Raw genomic sequence first — 22,093 nt, forward strand, 5'->3', positions numbered from 1 at the left:
TATTTACTCTGAGGAAAACGTTCAGATTAAAAGTTATTTTTGCCTGTATAGAAGCGTACTTACAATTTCTCTTGTTGCATTAAAACAATCCTAGCATCTGATTTCTCTACTATGCCTTTAATAGTAGTATTAATAAGAAGTGAAGGTTTTCTTTTTTTTAATATAGTTACTTATGGAATTCATCGCTCATCATTTAAGAAAAACATGTTTTCTCGTGTTCAGATCTTTTTCAAAGGTCAAAATTAAATTAGCAAACTAAAAATTTAACAGAAATGTAAAACACTGATATTTTAATATCTGTTATGAACATTCTTACTGACTTTTCCAACAATAAGTAGCAAGCTGAAGCTGTGCTCTTGTTAATCTGATTTTTAAAATTTATCTCTTATTTAAAAAAATAAAAATTTGAATAGCTACTTGGTCTATTCAGATAAGACATTTTTACCATTTTAAATCAATCATTCACTTTTCAAATGGTCTCACAAGTGATTTTTTCAAAAAACACTTGTCTGTCTTCAGTTGTTTGTTCTTGCAGTTGTAAATGCTTGTGGTAAACCGTACGCGGCGGAAGGTTAGTCTGTCGGTTAAATCTCATGAGAGTCTACAGCAAATCTCATATCCGTAAAATTTCTTTCCAATCAAGAGTTTACCTTATTACTTTCCTTGCCACGGATGTAATTGTAGAAAAATGCCTCGGCCGAGTTAGGAAATCTGTGCTCTACTTGGGCCTGCCACTGTTCTGCTGGGTGACCTTGGAAAGGTCATTTAACACCCCTGACCGTCAGCTTCGTTGGTCCAGTGGGTTAATGCAACAGTTTACCCACCTCAAAAAGTCTGTGTCGAGGTCAGATGAGTTGACACCTGCGATGTAACCTGTTGTACAAACTCAAGAAATGAGTATAATTAGCCTGGTTCTCTCGTTCCTTAGTGTAGATTTGTATCATGCTGCTTAATTTCTAGGACTACAGGTATGTTGAAAAGCTTTGCCCTCTCTCTTTAATGTTAGTGTCAGAAAAATTTAATGCACTTTTTACATTTGTGTGTTTTTTGCAGAAGTATTTCCCACATGTAATTAAACTGGTATTAACTGTTTGAGTGATTTTCCCCCCTAAGATACCCAGGGGTATTGTGTTTACATTCCTATTATACTCACAACTCTATTCCTGTGTGTTTTCTGAGAAATGCTATTTAAGTAAAGAATGATGCTCTAATACTAGGTTCAATGAAATCATTATATCGCTACAAAAGAAGGAAAGGCGTGACTTACAGAGATAACTGTAGTTTAGCAGAGGGAGGGAATGCATGTACTATTCAAGCATGGTTTTAAGTGAACAATAAAAGACATTATTTGGCTATTCTAGGAGAGGTTTAGGATTGTGAGTCAACTTATACGTGTTTCTAAAATATTTCCATATAACCCGACTTGGGGGACTTTTCTCTAAATAGTGTCACTACAGGATATCAACATGAAAAAAGCTTTCAAAAGTTCCACAGTCCAAGACCAGCAGGTGGTTTCAAAGAACAGCATTCCTAATCCTGTTGCCGACATTTACAACCAGAGTGATAAACCACCTCCTCTGAATATCCTTACACCATACAGGTACGGCTTTGTGTATCCCCAGAGCCTTTTCAGTGTAAAGAAGTTGAGAGAGGCGAGCAGTGCGGTGAAAGTATCTTTTCCGACTTGGAGAATGATAATTGCGGTGTTAGCCACAGTGAAACTAGTTATTTACAGAATTGCTAAAGTTTGAGCGTTTCAAAATATAACTAAGTTTACCAAGAGACGTGGGAGCTCTCATGTTAGCTTTAAATGCAGATATAAGTGGGCACATCACGTAATAACCCTGTGTGATTGTGGTGTTCCTCGTGTTCAAAATCAAGTTTAAAGGAACTGCATAATTCACTTCTAATGCAGCAGAACACGTGTCTCAGCATTTCAGCCCTGCAGACATGTGTTACTGACTTCAGAAAAACATGTTCTGCAGCGTTAGAGGTTTCTAAGGGTGAATATATATATGGTCAAGAAATGAACCTTCTGTGTGAAGTGGTAGGACACACTATTAGGACCAAACTTCCAGGAAAAAGAATAGAAAATGTGCAAAAAATGAATCTTAAGAAACTAACTAAAAATGCTCTTTAGAACTCCTCTCCTACCGCCTGCCACATCAGTGTGTTCTTTCCCGTTTCATGTACTTCCCTGTTCTTCCCTGTCTTTTCACCCCACTGTCAAGCTCACTGCTCCAGCTTCTGATGAGCTCAGGCTGGTGGTGGGGTCCGCACGGCCCCCAGGACTAGCTCTGCTGGGTAGTGCCCCTGCAGAGACCTTCCTGAAGTCACTGCGTCCTTCACGTCCATTATTGCCCTCCTGGGCCCAGTGGCCCTTCTCAGGGAGTGCCCAGAGGTTTTTTGGGTCTGAATTACTATCCTTTCACAGGGTCCCAAAGGAGATGTTTGGAGCTGCCCTTTGTTGCGGCTCTGCTAGTAAAGCAGTAATTCAGACTGCGTCCCTTTCTTTCAGCATGGACAGAAAGATTCTCCAAAAAACGTAATGGAGATTCCATGGAAAACCATGATGGGAGAGGACCAGGGTACCACATTTTTATATGAAACAAGCATACTTTTCTGGAGGTTTTAGCACACTCACTTAAAGATATAGATGAATAGTGGTATTGTAACTCTAACGTTTTAACTTGTGACTTTGCTTTTATTCCATAGGCATTTTTCTGGGGCAATTTCAGTTTTACCTATTAGCCCAGAGCCATGAGAACTCAGTAAAATTTTCCTAAGAAACCTCACTAAATATTTTGTTCTAAAGGAAAAAAGAAACCCAGAAAACTCAATGAACCACGTGTATTTGATTATTCAAGATCACGATTAAATATTTGTGGTGATTTAAAATGTTTAATTGCATAAAAAATGAATCGACCTTTATATATTATATATTGTGTATTTACTCAGTTTTATGGAAAAGAAAAATGTCTTTGACTTTTTAATAGTGTTTAAGAATAGTAGTGCCAGCTCAAATCTACTTTTTATTAATACAGAAATGTTTGGGGTAAGAAAACACATAAACTTTTGCATTTGGACTTAAATATGACACAGTCACAACGCAGTCTTAAATATGAGATGTACAATGTGACTGAAAAATCGAATGTTTAGTTGTGATAAACAGGATATTTCTGCTTATATTCTGATGCCAAGGTTAACATTTGCTTAAGTTATTAAACATATTTATTCCATTAAGTATTAGCTCCTCATCAAAGTATTAGCTCCAATTTTGAAAAAAAGAAGATGCATTTTATACATCTTAAAATTGCAGGAAGTTCCTGCTCAGTTTTTCTGTCTTCACCTGTATTGAAGGCCTAGTATCTTAGGGAAATAATTTATATTTTTCACAATAATGTTATTAATAAAATCTCAATAGTGCAGGTTGCTTCTCACTTAGGAAATTTGGAAAAGAAAGGATTTTAAGTAATTAAAGTTTAAAGTACAGAGTGAATTGTGCTAATTTGTTAGTGACTTTAAGACAGAGCTACCAGATGACCCTCATCAAAGCCTGGGTCTCTTTATTTGATGTTGAGAAGCTTACAGAACATGGCATAGCAGGAACTTCAAGACCAGGTTCCCTTGAGTAATTCATGTCACTTTCTTTGACTGTGTGGCCACAAACTCTCTTCTATACTCATTTCTCTGATTTTTTTTCGTTCTCTGTATGCCTTAAATGACTAATTGAAATGCTAATTTTTAAAAATAAATTTATCTTTATTTTTGGCTGCATTGGGTCTTTGTTGTGGCGAGCAGGGGCTGCTCTTCGTTGCGGTGCGCGGGCTTCTCATTGCGGTGGCTTCTCTTGTTGTGGAGCACAGGCTCTAGGCACATGGGCTTCAATAGTTGCAGTACGTGGGCTCAGTAGTTGTGACTCATGGGCTCTAGAGCGCAGACTCAGTAGTTGTGTCTCGCGGGCTTTAGAGCACAGCCTCAGTAGTTGTGGCGCATGGGCTTAGGTGCTCCATGGCATGTGGGATCCTCCCAGACCAAGGATCGAACCTGTGTCCCCTGTGTTGGCAGGCGGATCCCAACCACTGCGCCACCAGGGGAGTCCCTGACATGCTAATTTTAAATGTAAATATTTTGCCTCCTCTTGAAGGTAATATACAGGCCAGATACTTTTTAAAGCATTAGTAGAATAAATAGAGTGTTCACTTCTTATCATGATTATTTTGAGCTTTGCTATCTATTGATTTATATTACAACTTTGGATTCATATTGGCTGCATTTTTATTGGCTTATGATAAATGAATAACTTATATAAAGACTTGGGGCTTCCCTGGTGGCACAGTGGTTAAGAATCCACCTGCCAATGCAGGGGACACGGGTTCGATCCCTGGTCCGGGAAGATCGCACATGCCGTGGAGCAACTGAGTCCGTGAGCCACAACTGCTGAAGCCCGTGTGCCTAGATCTGGTACTCTGCGACAAAGAGAAGCCACCGCAATGAGAAGCCTGCGCACAGCAACGAAGACCCAATGCAGCCCAAAATAAAAAAATAAAACAGACTTGAAGTATTCTTTGGAATATAGTCATTGTAGCGGTTCTTGACAATGCAGTGGCTACAAGTGAAGTTTCTTTGCCGGTTACCTTCCATTTAAAAAAGTATCTAGGTCATCGCCTTTTATCCTAGTTACATTTATACACCATGAACCTTTTGCTTCTTTCCTAATTGAATTGTAGACATTGGGCAAACCTGATGAAGAAAAACGCACAGAGTACTTGCTAATGTTTATCCTAATAACACTGTCGCTCCAGAGTAGAAGTGAATGTATATATATATACTAAGAATCCATCCATCTCTGTGTGTAGCCCCCATTGGAATAAACAAAACATACCTTGAAATAACTGTGGAACTAAATATTGCTGTTTATGAGCCATATTGTGATTTGGGGCAGCACTTTGCTATACCGAAATCTAAATTTGCAAGAGTAGGTTTTACTTCATTATTCTAGAAAAAAAGTGCTGTTCTTGCATGTTCACACATTTTTCCAAATAAAGAAAATTGGGAGACTTAACAGTGTATAAGGACAGTTCAAATTCCTCATGTAGATGTTATCATCTCATGAGTTAGAATTAACGTTAATGTTTACCCCATATGAAACTATCTAACGACCTTTTCTCCCCCCCTACTTGTAATACATTGGTTTATAGAGATGATAAAAAGGATGGGCTGAAGTTCTATACGGATCCTTCCTATTTCTTTGACCTCTGGAAAGAAAAAATGCTACAGGACACAGAAGACAAAAGGAAAGAGAAAAGACGTCAAAAGGTAAATAATTCTAGTATGGGAAACGTGCATATAAACGTGTAAATGGGATTCTCCCTTAGAAATTAGACGTTTAAAATCAGTAAATTCTTTAAATGGTTGAGATGTTGAATTTCGTGCTGAAGTTTTTTTAGAGGTTGCATTTGTCACATGAAGATACCATTCAGTCTAACACAGTAATACTATTTTCAATAAATACTGTTGATTTGTTCTCTAATACTTGCTTTGCTTTAATAAATACAGTGGCTGAAATTTCAGTTTTGTTCGTAACTGTAGTTTATAACTTTTCTCTTGCTCTTCAAATTTCGCAAAGCAGTCAACATTCCATATCAGAATTTTCTGCTTTGGTCTTTTTAACATTGTTAATTGTTGGGTTGTCACCTAACTGTAATTAAGACCGTGGTGAGAGGTTCATATTGGATTGAAAAGCGTGTGTGATCTGCACATCTGGAGGAGGGTAGTATTTACTAAAAATGAGATTCCTTTTGGTGGGGTGGTCGTAGGCAGGAGAACTGCAAGTTGGAAGGTCGAGAGAAGTCTGTACTGCAAACGCTCTTGGGAGGACAAACCCACTCTCAGATTAAGGAACTTCTGTTTTGAAAATGATCCCTTTGGGGCCCAGAAATTAGGCTTAAACCATTGAAAATGAGAGTTAACACTCCAAAGGCAGATATTTGCCAAGCATTTTATATGTGAGCTGTGTTTTAAAAAATGACCACCTGCTTTGTTTGACAAATATTAAGGTGTGTGAATTAAGAGCTTAGCATTTTGTGGGCTGGCTGCCTGAAGGTTCTGAGACATCTAGTAGGTGTATTGGCCCAGTAGGAGTGACAGTTCGAGATGGAAGAGGACTTGAGATTTGAAAACAGGATTTAGGAAAGGGAACATGGAAATAGGTTGCAGACTGCAAGTGTGAGAGGTTACCACGAATTCTGGGAGAGAATTCCACAGACTTGGTTATCTGCGTGCTCTTCTCGTGCTGATGGGTTGGGGAGATTTAATGGGAAATCTTCGAAGAGTTGCTGGGTATTCAAGTGGAGAAATATTCAAGCAAAGAAGCTGCAAAGTGTTCAGGTGAAGAAAAGAAAGATACTAATCTCTCCAAAGGAAAAGGAACAGAGATTTAAAGGCCTGTTGGTCTTAATCCCTGCACTTTTTTGTGGTAACAGGGCAAACCCCCAAGTACTTGTAAGAGTACCCGCCTTTAAAAATCGCCTGCTTTTAAAATGGCCTCGCAGGATTTCCTGGAAGCATCAGTGATACTTTTGACTAAAATATTTAACTTTTCTGCCACTGTTCTTTAGTCTTAATCTGCTCTGTGTGGTTACTGTGTCTTCAAAATTGTGTGTCATTTCCTTGGCAGTTTTGTCTCGTTCCATATTCGTCAAAGACATAAAATTCTGATGAGAATTTCTTATTCGTTCATTTATATAATGGTTCTTCTTTGAATGGCTTGTAAATGCTGTGCTGAAAAAGAAAGGATTATCACTCTCATGGAGATGAAAATATAGCGGGGGAAACAAACATTAGATAATCATGCCGTCCTTTGGAACTCATAAAGAGGGAAAGAAATTTGAAAATTTTAATACAAATCTGCTTTATATAGGAACAGAAAATGAGGCAAGATATCCTTAATTTCCCAGGATTTTAGAAACCCAAAAGTCACTTTCACTTTGGAACAGACAGTTCTATCTGAAGGAAGGATTAGTTTAGAAAATTTGGGGATAAGACATCCATTGTTTCTGAACATTAAATTTCCTTAGTTTGATGGTCGAAAAACATTTTTTTTAAAGTTGTGCAAATAATCATGTCGTTGTAGGGCTGTAGTTACAGTGCTGGGACGGAGAAGCCTTGGGGGAGGTGGCAGCCGCGGGTGGGGTGACAGTGCAGAAGGTGAGGTGGTGAGTTGAGGAAGGCCTCTCGGTGTTGCTCACTGAGATGCAAGGACTGAGAGCAGAAGTTAGCTAAACAGAGTGAGTGTGTGTGTGACTGTGTGTGCATGTGCGTGAGGGGGGTGCCGGAGGCGTGCTGGGCAGATGGAGGGGCTTTCAGGTATTGATAGGGGCAGCTAAGATCATCCTGGGGCAGGAAGCAGCTTGCAGTAGTCTCAGGATTTTAACATAGGCAGTGTAGTTGAGATACAGATGCATCGTGGTTAACATTTTATTATAGTTGGTTTGTGTGTGTGTGTGTGTGTGTGTCGGGTGCGTGTTGATGGGTAGATTGGAGGCTAAACCATTGTAAAGAAAGTGGCAGATACAACACTTATCCCTAAATATGTCAGCATACATCTCTTAAAAGTAAAGGTGGGGCTTCCCTGGTGGCGCAGTGATTGAGAGTCCGCCTGCCGATGCAGGGGACGCGGGTTCGTGCCCCGGTCCGGGAGGATCCCACATGCCGCAGAGCGGCTGGGCCCGTGAGCCATGGCCGCTGAGCCTGCACGTCCGGAGCCTGTGCTCTGCAACGGGAGAGGCCACAGCAGTGAGAGGCCCGCGTACCGCAAAAAAAAAAAAAAAAAGTAAGGGTGATAGTTATTAATTAGTGTAATACAGTGACGCTTGAGTGAGATGTATATTGGAATCCATTGAGGTCTCCCCTCTTTTTTCTCTCTTTTGGTTTTAAAAGTGTTCAGACAATACATGCCAGTTGTAAAATGCCCCACCTACCCTGAAGTAAACACATTCGTTTAGAAAATTTGGGGGTGAGTTTCTCCCTTGTCCAGGCATAACCAACCTCTGGTAACAGATGTGCATACTTTTCGACCTTGTAGGGCATTCATAAATACATGTGTACACATTTCACAGAGTATTTTTTATTCCTAGAATTGACCTGTATACACACACACACAGACATATACATACAGTGATGTAAGAAAGATGTACTTCATTCTTTTTAATAGTTGTGTCATATTCCAAAGTTTGGATGCTTCATAAACTATTTACCCATTACCGAATTAATGAATATTTCGGTTGCTTCTAACTTGTCGCTGTTACAGCACTGTGGGGGGTCCCTGTACTCACGCACGTATTTCGTCAGAGTAAGTTCCCAGAAGTGCAGTGTGAACTGGAAAATTTGAAAGATACCATCCTATTGCTCCTGACCCTTTAAGGACTGAACCAGTTTATACTCCTAACAGGCCTCCTCCAGTCCTGAAGGTTATTATTATTATTTGGCATTATCTTCATTTATTTAAAAATTAAAAAAAAATTTATACAGTTTTTAAAGGTTACTTTCCATTTACAGTTATTACAGAATATTGGCTCTGCTCCCCATGTTGTACAACACGTCCTTGAGCCTGCCCTACACCCACTAGTTTGCACCTCCCCTCCCCCGTCCCTGCGTGCCCCCCACCACTGGTAGCCACTAGTTTGTTCTCTATATCTGTGAGTCTGCTGCTTTTTTGTTATATCCATTAGTTTGTTGTAGTTTTTAGATTCCACATATAAGTGTATCATACAGTACTTGTCTTTCTCTGTCTGACTTATTTCACTGAGCATAATGCCCTCCAAGTCCATCCATGTTGCTGCAAATGGCATGATTTCGTTCTTTTTTATGGCTGAGTAGTATTCCATTGTATATATGTACCACATCTTCTTTATCCATTCATCTGCTGATGAACTATTATTATTTTTTGATGAGCTTCCCCACCCCCCCAAAAATCTAATACGAATTGCACATCTTCCCGTGTCTTCATTAACACTTGGCCTGTGTTCTGTGAACGTCACGTTCACGTCGTCTGCCAGCACGTCGCCTGAGCCTCCCGGGTACCTGGGCTAACAGCTCGCCTTCTCCCCCGTGGGCCTGCTCGCATCCTGGACACCTGAGCAGCTTTCTGCCCGGCATCCCTGCCTTTCCCCGTGGACTCTGTCCCCAGCACAGGGGCTCCTCTCACGCGCCAGCCCCTCCCCCTCAGTCTTCATGGTTCCCGTTGCTCTTGGGATAAAGAACAACATTTCTACGCAGCCTTCAAGGTCTTACCCGCCGTTTGCCCGAATTCACACTCACCTCTGTCGCTTCTGGCGAGATGCTGTCCCGTTGCCTCTTGTGTGCGTCTGCCCCCCTCACCCTGCAGAGCTTGTCCCAGCCTCTCGGGCACCCTCCCTGACTTCCAGACCGGACGGCATTCCCTGTGTAATACATTCGTGTTGTTGCACATTTCATAATTGCACATTTATCTGTGTGGCTTTGTGGGCTTCCCCGCTGGACCGCAAGCTCCACGAGGGCAGATCCTTGTCTTTTTTTGTTTACCATTTGTACCGTCCGGGCCTGGCAGCTGCTGGGACGTAGTGAGCACCATTGTTCACCTGGATGTGATCATTCAGTCCGCGTTTACTGAGCGTGGACCCTCTGGAGAGCCATGCGTGGAGGTGCCGTGAGGGGATCGTAGGACTTACAGGCGCAAAACTCACCTCCCTAAAGGTCAGCACATCTCACGGGGGAAGCAGGAGGGATGTAAACACACGTAGAGGTAACTGTCCTCACCTTTAAAGAAGCACCTGCGTAGGACCCAAGTTATTTATTGAAGACAGTTTTGCTGGCAAAGTAGGGCTGGAGCAGGAATGATTCTTTGTACGGGAGGGAAGGTAAGTTCTTGTTTTTGTTTTTGTTAAGCTAGTTGCAGGGTTCGCTTAAATATTCTGGAATAACCTTTTCAAACTGAAATGGAGCATTTAAAATTATGTTTTGAAAGATGATTGCACGTTAACAAGTCAGAATGGTGTAGGGGTGGGAAACGACTTCTCTGTCTGGTGCGGGCAGGTATTTCACGTGTATAATAGAGATCTAAAAGGTGCCGTACATTGAAAACAAGCTAAATCCTGGTGAAGTGAGAATTCTTGACCAGAAATGATGGGGAGCGACTCTGGAAGTTCCAGCACAGTACCTTTGATGTGTCGATGTTAAATCGTTGGGTATCTGTTACTTTGGTTGGGTCTGAGTTGGGTAAGCGTGTTAGAACGTTCTGGACCCGGGAGTGCTGGAGACGGGCCTGCCTTGTCTGCGCCCCGGGCTCGGGGCTGCCGGGGCCACTGCACTAACCTACTCTTTTCCTTCCCTCTGTCTCGGCACGCCTGCCTTCCTTCCTGGACGTCAGGAGCAAAAGCGTATAGATGGCACAACCCGAGAGGTGAAAAAGGTTAGAAAAGCCAGAAACAGGCGCCAGGAGTGGAATATGATGGCGTATGACAAAGAGCTTAGACCCGACACCAGGTTGTCACAGAGCGTACACCACGGAGCATCTTCCGAGGGATCCCTGTCCCCAGACACTAGGTGTGTGTGCGTGTGCGCGTTGTGTGCACGTGCGTGTGCAGGCCGGGCTTGGCTTCCCTGCAAATGGAAATGCACGGTAGCATTGTGCTTCTGTGGCCCACAGTGTATTTCCAAACTTTCCTTAAAAATGAACGGGATATGTTTTGACTTCGAAATAATAGTTTAAAGCAGTTTTCTATGACGTTGGGTTACTTTGTGTGATTTTCTCTCTCTCTGACTTGATCATTCCATTAATCTAGATGTACTGTTTTAACATTGATTCTGAATTTGGGCGTAGTAGCTGCCTGTGACTGACCATTTTAATTTTAATAATCATTTAATTCTCTCTCTGCCTCTTTTGCTTAGAATGTTGCCTTTCCTTTGCCACTTGGTATCTGAAACGATTGGTAGGTGGTAGCTGATGTGATCAAGGAATAACTGTTGTTCTTTTTGATAACCTTTTCTAAAAGTGATGAACAAAGATTTTTTTTCTTCAGTTCGCTAATCTTATGTATTCTAATTGCAGGAGGAGGATTCTGTTGAAGCTTATTTTAAAAATTTGTTAGCAATTAAGTAAAAATCTCTCTTGCAGATGTGAAAGATGTGGTCAGTAAGCAGCATTTATCCCAGAAGGGCTTCACTGAAGGAGAAGAACTGACCAGTCAATTGTAACTTACGGTTAATTTCCTATTTCTGCTTCTGTAAAGTTGGAGTCTTCCATCAGTGTTTAAAAATGTGAATAGAGAATTCTTAATGATTCAAGGATGTTTCACAAACAGCAACAACCTGGACCTTGCGTTAGATCTGGGTTTTTTTTTTTTTTTTTTAATGTTTATCTTCATTAACCTCAGTGTTTAGCACAGACTGACAGATGGAAGATGCTTTTACTGTTTGGTGGTTACGGCCCCCGTCAAAACTCCTGCCCCACAGGGGCCGTCAGCCGTTGTCCGTGAGGCAGGTCTCGGTCATTTTTCTGTACAAGCTGTGATCGGTAGCTATTGGAGAATTACTGGATCTCTAAGTGAGCTCTGGCCTCAAGTTTTAACCTTTATGTCAGTTTATTTCTGTGGAAAGTAAGAATGATGATACACTTGTGCTCAGAGTTCTTTGGGTGGGGAGAAGTGCTTGAACTTGATAGCTCCCAGGAGGTCCATTTGGTTTTTGTTTTTTTCCAGCTAACTTAATTGTGACTGTTTACTCATGCAAAACATATACTTTGTAATTCTCCATAAATTCTCTTTCATTTCAGTAGTTAGATGGAAAATGACTTTTTTTAATCCCTCAGTTGAATAATTGATATTTATTCTAGAATCTGAGATTAGATTGCGCCATACTGGGTGTACAATTGATGGATGATATCCCTTGAATTATTTTGGAAATTTTTATTTTTTATTTGACTAAAGTATGTCACTATTTTTCTTATTATGAAAAAAGATAAACTTTCTATATTTGGAAATTATAGAAAAAATTAAAGTATTCATAATCCTGTTATCCAAAGAAACCACTTTTTTTGCATTTTAGTGTATTTCTTTCTTTGGTCTTTCTTCTGTAAATGTGTATATTTTTCTTTTTACAAAAGTGAAATATTGCTCTGTGTTTTCTGTCTTTTGATTTTTTAACTTCTTGTATTCATGTTTTAAGTATTATTTAGAAACATGGTTTTTAATGGATGTATTCAGGATAACTGAGGGAAATTTGAGTATCAAGTATCATGGTATGTGTATAAGTTGTTCATATAACTTATCTATTTTAAGCTGATCACATAAACTGATGATAAGTTTTTACTCCCTTTGTAGATGGTCAGGAATGGTTTGATTCTAAGCGTACATTTAGGATGAGACTTGATGCAGTGCCTGCCCACTGCTCTCCCCGGCGATCCGGAAGCAGGATGTCTCCTTGCCCACCGTCCTCGCCCCTTTCCTCCTCCTGTCCTGGGTGTTGCAGATGCCCGGCTCTGCCCCACCCTCCCACCCACAGAACCCTGAGGGATTCGTTTGATTCTCCCACTGGGTCTCCACTGCTTACACCTACTTCTCCCTGTTTCCATCTTGTCTTCACTCCTCCACGTTCTCTTTCCCGTAACAGATAATTCCCGATGCTCATGCAGCTTCAGGACCACCCGCTCGTGCCCACACCAGTGCCGTGTCTTCTGTGGCTGATTTCTGCCTTCCTGTAGGGGTCCTTGTCTCTCAGAGGTCACCCCCCCTCCTCACCTCTCCTCCAGCCCACCGGTGTCCCCTGTACTTGGGCAGTGACCCCTCGAGTGACCGGTCCCATCTCCCACCCACCCTTCATCAGAGCCCTGTCCTCCCCTCTCTCCTGCTGTAATTCTTGATGTCGGACATTCACCGCCTGTTGCTTTCCTCCATCCAATTATGCCGTTTGTATTGGCTCCTTTCGGCCCTTTATCACCAAGCTACTTTACAGGACAGCTTTCCAAATTGTGCCAGAATATTCCCAGTTCCTGGCTTCTCATCCCATCAGAAGCACTCCACGTTTTGTAGATAAGTCTGTTTCCCTTAGAAAGTTATGCCCAGTCTATGACGTAGCCCCCCCGACAGAGCCAAGCACCCATCATCAAGGACTCCAGAGTTTTAGGTATTTACATTTTAAAATAAGATAAATCTAAATACAGGTCAGAGTCTTCCCCCGTTAAAAATATTTTTAACTCTCTGACCAGCAAGCAGTTGCCATAGTTCAAGAGACAGTCATACGCGCACTGTAATCTAGAGTTTATAGTGCACTTAGGGGAGAAGAAAGTGAGTTACAAGTTATTATTATATTGCAATTAGGGGAGGAAAAAGAAAAAAGCCAGCAATCTTTTGCCATTTAAAGAACTTTTCTGTGTGGTGTGATACTCCAGGGACGCTACTGTCTGAATTCCAAAGACCCAAAGTGTGTTTGCCTCTTTCCTTCAGAGAGAGAGACACAAGCTGAATCCTAACAGAAACCAGCAAGTAAGTGTGAGAAAAGTAAGAACGAGAAGAGAAGAGTGGGAGAGAAGGAAGATGGGCATTGAGTTTATGAGTGACGCCAGGAAACTGCAGCAGGCAGGGAGCTCGGGAGACGACAGGACGCCCAGAGGGTTTGTCGCTCCGCTTGTTCTTGGGTCGCAGCCTCAGCAGCCCCCTGCTTCGGCGTCACGAGAGGATGTGCCCCCTGTACTGACCACGCGTCCCGTAACCCGGGTGACTAACACCCTGTGACGTTGCCGAGCCCTCCCCTCCCCCAGCGGCCTTCCGAACCCTGCTGACTAAAACCAGACGCGCGTTCCTTTCAGAGTTTCCCTCCCACCCGTGCGTTCGGAGACAGCAAGAGGGCCTCTGCGCATGGCACCGCACTCCTCCTCCTTTTTTGGCTAAATATGTTTCTTCTGTTTAAGAAAACTGCGACGCACCGTATTGCATCCTTGATTTCTTTTGCTGTTCTTACTGTTACTATGTATCCGGTTCGTCTGCCATTTGATAAGGTCTCATCACGTGCTGTCAGTTTCATTGCACTAAGATCTTAGGTCTCCGGTGCCATTTTCAAGTTAGGCACAGTGTGTCTTGCAGCCTCCCCTCTTAGTAAAGGGTCGGCTGCGATGTTGAGGAGGGGGCTCTGCTGTCTGCCGCTTGCCCGTCCGTCTGACGCACTCACTTCAAAGCTGCGGCTCTGAATCCACGTAACCCTGGTGCTTGCCGCTAAAGTCGTGATGACATTGTCGCTTGTGGGCCTAGACCTAGTTGATGGGAAAGGGAATAAGCGTGTGGTTTCTGTGCCTTGGCCGCGTTATTATTCAAATACATGCTGATGCCTGGGAGGGGAAATCTTTTTCACTTACGTCGTTTTCTCCCACCCCTGGTTCTGGCCGTCAGGTCCCACGCATCGGACATCACGGATTACTCGTATCCTGCCACCCCCAACCATTCTCTGCACCCGCAGCCTGGGACGCCTTCCCACGGAGCCGGTGACGCACCGCCACGCGGGCCGGCAGTCCAGGCCCCTGAGCACGAGTACCGGCCCCCGTCGGCCTCAGCCAGGCACCTGGCCCTGAACCGGCCCCAGAAGCCGCCTCCGCCCCCGCCGCAGGCCGCAGAGGCGTCGCAGGCCCCTGCGCCCCTGGCTCCCGCCGACTACGGGTAATTCCTCACTCTCGGGCTCTGACCGTGGCTTGCCGTTGCACTGGGGTCTTGCTGTGCGTGGTGGAAGAATTTTCACTGAATAATCACACTGTGGAGGCCAGGATGCAGCCAAGAGTGACCGGATACGGATACTGTCAGTCACGAGAAATCCTGTGTGAGAAAATGCAGTGTCATGCTGCTCCCCCTTTTCATTACAGATGAGCCTCAGGTTGGTGTCTGTATTCGTGAGCACACGTTCCCTTTATGCCTGAATGGCTGAGCCAAGGCATTGACAGAGGATGAGCTGCCAGTTTTGTGAACCTGTCCCAGATGCTCCCGGGTTTCTCTGTATATGCCGGGCAAACCGCAGAGAACCCGCATCTCAAAGGAGACAACTATACAGCGCGGCGCTTGTTACACTTGTTCATGTAACCCGGACCTCTTGGTACCAAATACTCCTCTGCCACCAGGTCCTCTTGTTTTCTGTCGTTTGGGAAAAACTCGAACACCACCTGAACGAAGACCCTCCTGTTGAGCGTTTATGAATTGAAGCCCCCGCCTGTGTTTAGATAGGCTGTAGTTTTCGCACAACCTCAGTCTTTAAAGAGTTAGCCCCTCCAAGTCAGCGCCCAGGGAAGCTGAAAATGTGTTTCCATCAGCAGTGTTTCTCTTCACTCCAGAGCAGCGTGGGTCACATTCCGAATGTGTGTCCCTCAGCTCCCCGAGGTTTTCTCCCTGTGGTTGGTTCTCTTTAAGTCAGGATCCCCAGAGTGTGTTCTGTGAATCTTACCAAGTATCAGGCAGAGAGGGTTTGCGGTCCAGTTGGCTTAGAAAGCTCCTGGCTAAATAGAACTCAGCAGGTTTCTTGGCTGGAGGGGTTTTCAAAGCTTTGGATATTCTGATGGGCGTCACGGGCTTGGGGAATTTCCATGGAGACGCGATATAATACACAGAATTTTCCAATCTGATTGGCCACAGAACCCTTGTTAGATGGGTTTTCAAGCCACCACTTCTGAGATGCCTCGTGCAGAGGATGCATTTGTGCTGCCTTCGTACCTCTGCAGTCAGCTCTTGCAGCGTTCCACAGAAGGTTACTTTTTCGGTGGTTAACTTTCTGGTGCACGTCAGTAGATCTTGAATTCCGGCCTAGGGATCTATGTGCACCTGTGATCCGAAGCGTGGATGTTCGTGGCCTGCAGTGTTGTAAATCCAGCGGCCAGCGCGCGTCTTGTCTGGGGAGGCCTCTCTCCGCGGCGTGTGGGAACCGCCGAGGTCGGGACCCGGGGTTGCTCTCTGGTGACTCTTGTTTCGTGTCTCCGCCAGGATGCTCCCGGCACAGATCATGGAGTATTACAACCCCTCAGGACCCCCGCCGCCGCCGCCCCCGCCCATGATCCCCTCCGCACAGACTGCCTTCGTCAGCCCCCTCCAGATGCCCACGCAGCCCCCCTTCCCGGCGTCCGCCGGCCCCTCGTACGCGGGCCCTCCCCACCCTCCCTCCGGTGGGCTGGTGGTCACGGCCCCGCCCCCCCCGGGCCCCCCGCCGCCGCCGCCGGGCCCTCCGGGTGCCGGCTCTTCGCTCTCCTCCTCCCCGATGCACGGCCCGCCGGGAGCCGAGGCAAAGAGGCCGGAGGCTGCGCAGCCGCCCGTGAGCGACGCCCGGAGCGACCTCCTCGCTGCCATTCGGATGGGTGAGTGCGCGTCCCGGGACGCTGCCCCCCGTCCCGCCAGCTGCAGCCTCGTCTGCTTCCAGGGACCCCCTCTGCCCCAGAGGGCCGGTAGAAGAGGGTTCAAGGAGCCTTGTTTGGTTTTCTTTCTTCTTAATAGTGGATACATTTTTTTTTCAGTGCAAAGTAAGCTCAGTGATAAAGCACTGAATTCAGGAAAGCTTTACTTGAGCAGAAACATGATAAAAATGATCATTAATTAATTGGATCTTTTTTCTCTGTGTTCTGCTCTAAGGGCCAAAGTATAAGTGAAAGAAAATGAGCTCATGTCAGTGATTTAGTTTTTTTAGAAACCTAGGATGTAACTTACTTAGCCTTTTCATATTTTTAGTTTGATGTGCTAAGCCAGTAGATTTTCAACATTTATTTAAGTAGCAAAACCCTTGTCAGGTGAAGGTCCTACACCAAACCCCAGAACATGAAACCTTTAAGAAGTGGAGCGTCTCTGGTCAGATCTGGGCGGAGCCCAGATCCTCCCCCATGTGCCCCTCCCGGTCAGAACCCACGTTAAACGTCTATTCCACGTCATTTATTCTTAACCCCAGGTCCCGGCCCACATTGGCTGAGGGTCCGACAGGATGTGGAACTCTGCCGGGAGCTTCCCATACAGTGAGGGCTGCCGCATCTCCCGGGCGCAGTTTGGTGGCTTTGGTCTGCAGGTGGCTGGGGGAGGGGCTGGCTGTATGTCCTCGACGCCCCTCCCAGGACACGGGGACAGCACTGCCTCTGCCCCTTGTGCAGGCACCGCGGCCAGGCCTGGGTGTGGCGTCTGCCCTCCTGCGGGTCCTGGAGCTCTTGTATGCGTTGACGTTACTGACGCACGATGATTTTGTCAAGAAAAAAGTCCCAGCATCAGAATACCTCGCTGATCACGCGTTCGGGGTCCTGGTAGGACAGTGTTTTGCTTTTTGACACCTGTGAGCCTTGTCCAATGAGAGGGATCCGTAACCTGGATCTGTCAGAGGAAACCTCTGAGGGGCCCACATCGAGGGACATCCTACAAAAACATGGAGGTCGTAGAACACAGAGATTAAGGGAGGTTAATGAAACGTGGCAAGTAATGTAACAGGTGAGATCCCAGGGCGGATCCCAAACCTGGTGGAAAACCTTTTTCGTTTGTTATATTAGGTCTATTTGCAAAATTTAAATAAAATTCATAGAATAGATGGTACTGTTGTATCTCTGCTGATAGTCTGATTTTGATCAAATTTTTTTTTAGGAAAGACACATGAAGTGTTTTAGGGGCAAAGGGACATTATATGCCACTTAACTCTCAGATGGTCCAGAAAAAAAGTATGCGTGTGTGTGTAAATGAGAGTGATAGAGGATAAATCTGGTCAGATGTTATCAGCTGGGGAACCTGAGTAGGTTATATGGGAACGTTTTTCTTCTAGTCTTACAGCTACTTTATAGGTCTGAAATTATTCTGAAAGAAAAGGTTAAAGAAATAACACAGTACATTGTTAGATATCCCATTTTGTTACTTACAAAAGTAGGAGAGTAAGATGATTGTGATCTCATGCCCATTTTCAAGGGTAATTGTTGAAGTTAAGTTTCTCACGTAGCTCGCCCGCTTCGCCAGAAGCTCTTGGCTCTGTTTCCCAAGCCTTTGGGTTCCAGGCTGTCCAGGAACACGGTCCACTATGGGGGCCACCGGCCACCGTCAATCTACCTTGAAATAGCCTTTTGTGCCCGGTGGCTGCCGGGTCAGGCTTTGCTGTCCTGGAGTTTTCTTTCACGGTGCTCGTGTGCACTGACATTGTAACTGACTTTCTTTCATTTCAACGCATCGCTGCAAAGAATGTTATGACTTTACACGTTCCTTTTTTCTTGGTCATGAAACTCTGTTTCCCAAGCTTCTCCCCTCAGATTTCTCAAGCTTTTTCTTAGAGTGTCAGTAGGGAGAACAGCAGCCGGGTAGACTTCCCTGTCCGTGTCTGTACGATTGGAGCAGTAAGCTGGGGGGGGGGTGTCATTCTAAGCCGTGTCCCGTGTGTCCAGGAATTCAGCTGAAGAAAGTGCAGGAGCTGCAGGAGCAGGAGGCCAAGCGCGAGCCCGTGGGCAACGACGTGGCCACCATCCTGTCCCGGCGCATCGCCGTCGAGTACAGCGACTCGGACGATGACTCGGAGCTGGACGAGAACGACTGGTCCGACTGAGGCTGGCGCCCAGGGCACCGGGCTGGGGCGTGAGCCGACGATCCCTGTGGCCCCGGCGCCCACATAGCGGTATTATAATCCCGTAGCTTAGCGACTTTTGTATCGATAATGTGAGATTGCTCTTGCACATGCAAACATTCTGGGTCTTTCAGTATCTACTGTGGAATACTTAAGTGCCACGAAACATAGCAAACCGTGCTGCACATGAGGAGATAAGCTGTAGCTATTGCATTGTCCTGAAAACAGCCTTCTGCTTCCTTTCTCTTGGCCATGAAAGTACTTAGTGCAGTTTGGGTTCACTCTCCTTGATCATTAAAATCCTGCAGACTCGCTGTGTGTTTGTGAAGCTGCCTGATGTCTGGTCTTTGCAAGATTAATGACTGTGCGTCAGACTGATGTCTTCCCATCAGTAAGTAATATTGTTTCCACTTTTTTTTTTTTAATGTGTTTCAGAAGAAGTTGGTTCTAGAGAGAAAGATTTGACAAGTAGGAGAATTAGATGTTTCTGTTTTCAGTCTCTCGGCCTGGTAGCCTCTGTGGGTTGGAATGTTCTGTTGAAGGATTGCGTTTCCTTTGCTCACTCTTGTGAAATGTGAACTTGGCCCTTTGCAGGCAGGAGCCCCTGTGGGCACCCGTGGAGTCGGTGCTTGTTGAGGAGTATTGTAAGAGGTTTCAGCAGCGCAGTAGCAATGAAAGCGGGGAACAGCCCCTCTTCCTCAGGGCCATTGCCATCTGCGATGGCACGCAGAACCCTCGGCAGTCCCTGCAGCTCGGGTGCCAGCCTGCCCGGACCCGGGTGGCCCCGGGTGCAGAGCCCTGCACAACCTCTCTTCCGGAGCCATGTGCCAAGTGAGGCCACGTGGAGGCCTCGGTGCTTCAGAGAAGGCGCCAGGTGGCACCTCACCCCACCTGGTCTGAATCCTGACAGCTTCAGTGTAGGTGAAAGGAGACTTGGGCAGCTTTTCACCTTCCCTGGTGCTATGGCCGGTTAGGGACCCAGCACGAGTAGGGCCTTTGCTCTGTCCTAGAAGCACATCGGTCCCTTTCCCACACGGTCATCAGCACACGAGGCTGGACCAGGTACCTCAGAGGAGAGTCGCCCCTTCACTGGAGCAGGTCACGTCCCTTCCTCGTCCCCTCCCACGTGGTGACACGCGAGCCCAGGCAGATTTTCCTGCCCAAGGCAAACCCCTGGGAAACTCATGAATGAGAGCTTACATTCTGTAATGCTGGGTGAAGGGTAACTGCTTGTTTGGAAGGAATAAACACCCCAGGCTTTGATCTCAGATAAAACTTCACAGATGTACGAGACACTTTACCCACTGAGCAGTTCCTTCTTCTGTACCGTGTGTCAAACGGACTGTGGGTCCTGGTGACTCTCCGTTGTGACCCAGGAATCTGTGGCTGAGACAGGTGTTTGGGTGGACGGTAGAATGCCAGCAGGACCCTGGCTGCCGGGTTTTGTTAGTGAGTTCTCCTCGGGACGTCACCGGCCCCCCATCACGTCTGTGTCCCCAAGGGACACTTGTGGCCTGTGGAAGGTCGTGGTCATCCTGTAAGGCCAGCCTGACGGGCTTCTAGTCACCTAGGTTGGAACTCTGAAAAACCTCAGGTCTGTATTACCTTTCCCAGTGCCCGGGCCAGGTTATCTGAGTCTTTTCAGCTAAAGCCAGCTGTCTGGGCACGTGGTTCTTGATTGAGTTGCTGTGGCACCATACGTTTATTGCCTGTAAGTAGTAGTTATTAATGAACTTTTCAGTTTCTCTCTTTAATTTCTCTCCTTTTTTTCCCCAATGTGGAGGCCAACTGTGTTGGCATTTTCCTTGGGACTTTTACCAATTTTGATCGTATTTTGTCTTTCTTATAATATTTTGTCTTTAGCTTTACTTTGGATAAGGAATCACCTGTGTCATTCTAGAACTTGTATTTGGTTATGCTTGTTTTTTTTAATGTCCCTTCTGTCCTCAGGATGGAGAGAATGCATAAAGCTACTATCCATGTCAGGATTTCTTCTATTTATATCTCATTACAGTAAAATTAGTGGCACTTTATTCGTAAATATTCATGAGCCTGTTAAGTATTGGTTGTCTTCCTGTAGTTTAATTAGCAAGTTATTTTCAACTTGATATTCTGACTAGTAAAAAAGCTTTTGCCCTGACGTGTTATGTAGCCTTTAAAAGAAGGGGAGAGGACTAAAATCCAGTTTAGATTATTTTTTGCAGTATTTTTCTCAGCGCATTTGATTTATTCTAAAAATGAAATCCAGACTTTTTCTAATATGATAGTACATGAAAAGGAAAAAGTGACTATTTTGAATTGTCCGTTCTCATTTTCAAAAAGTATTTACAAAACAAATGGAGAAAAACATGTAAATGCATCCTTCATATCCATGGATTTTACATTTTAAAGTAGTTGTATGTTGTAAGGTTATTTTAAATTGTCCCGTTTCCCCCTGTGTGTATTTAGTTTAATTTCTTACAAGCTTTTCCTCATGTCATAGATCAGGCAGAGGGGTGAGAAGATTCCTCAGAACCACCCATGATGTGGTTGATTTTCTGTTGTTGGCCCCAAACCACAAGATTTGGTCACTTATGTTTTTCTTCAGTAAAAGTATACTGTTGCAGAATTAGCATTTTCATTTCAGTAAATTTTTAGAGTATCGAAATCTTTTCTGAGCACCAAGTGGCTAGGTTATGAAAGTTTTGTAATAATTTGCAGCTGAAATTCATGATACATTTTCATCCATTGAACACTCATGGGAATGTGTCAGCGACAGTAGCAAGTAGTTTTTGTTTTCTAAACCAGAGTCTGTCGTCTTGCAGTATTACCAATGCTGTTGTACATGGAATTTAAAGTGGTATAAAAAAAAACCTCCTAGTAAACAATTTTTATCTGTTTGTATATCTTACTATAGATTATGTACAAGTAACATCTAAATAAAATTACACTTTTAACCCTAAACACTTTTGCTTATTTATAACAGTGTTGTACGTTTAATCTTTGGCGGGGAAGCGGGGGATGTTGGGGGTTGGGTGGGGCTTTTTTTTTTTTTTTTTTGCAGTTCGTCGGCCTCTCACTGTTGTGGCCTCTCCCGTTGCGAAGCACAGGCTCCGGACGCGCAGGCTCAGCGGCCATGGCTCACGGGCCCAGCTACTCCGCAGCATGTGGGATCTTCCCGGACGGGGGCACGAACCCGTATCCCCTGCATCGGCAGGCGGACTCTCAGCCACTGCGCCACCAAGGAAGCCCGAGGGTGGGGCTTTTAATGAGCATTTTCATTATTAGGTAACAGAAGATTCTGCTCTGATTTCCATTTAAATTTCTGCACAATTCTTATGTAGCCAAGAGTTCAGGTTGAAAAAAAAAAAAAAAAGTTCAGGTTGGATTCTCGAGTGAGTCGGGAAAGCACTGGTATAGTTAGAAAGAAGAAGCCGTTCCCAGAGCAGGAAGCAACCTGCCCAGAAGACAGAGGCGTCTCGACCACGTCCAGTCTCGGTTATCACAGCGACTGATATTCTGGAACACTGATTGCTTCTGAGAT

The 22,093-nt window shown here is 44.8% G+C and overlaps 1 protein-coding gene across 2 annotated transcripts in view; it reads left to right on the forward strand.

Moving 5' to 3' along the window:
- WASF3 (WASP family member 3) overlaps positions 1-21,476 on the forward strand; it is a 92,424-nt gene extending 70,948 nt beyond the window's left edge. Inside the window, exons 5-10 of one of the 2 annotated variants that reach the window (XM_082601910.1) lie at positions 1,447-1,600; positions 5,202-5,319; positions 10,409-10,584; positions 14,421-14,684; positions 15,990-16,357; positions 18,395-21,476. In XM_082601910.1, coding sequence (XP_082458036.1) covers positions 1,447-1,600; positions 5,202-5,319; positions 10,409-10,584; positions 14,421-14,684; positions 15,990-16,357; positions 18,395-18,552 — 1,238 coding nt within the window. In that variant the 3' untranslated portion in view covers positions 18,553-21,476. Of the gene's footprint in view, positions 1-1,446; positions 1,601-5,201; positions 5,320-10,408; positions 10,585-13,481; positions 13,649-14,420; positions 14,685-15,989; positions 16,358-18,394 lie in introns of both variants that reach the window. The other variant, XM_082601911.1, reaches the window with a different exon arrangement.
- The last annotated feature ends 617 nt before the right edge of the window (positions 21,477-22,093 follow it).

This window comes from Mesoplodon mirus, assembly GCF_964341445.2.
Source record: "Mesoplodon mirus genome assembly, chromosome: 17".
Lineage (NCBI taxonomy): Eukaryota > Metazoa > Chordata > Mammalia > Artiodactyla > Ziphiidae > Mesoplodon > Mesoplodon mirus.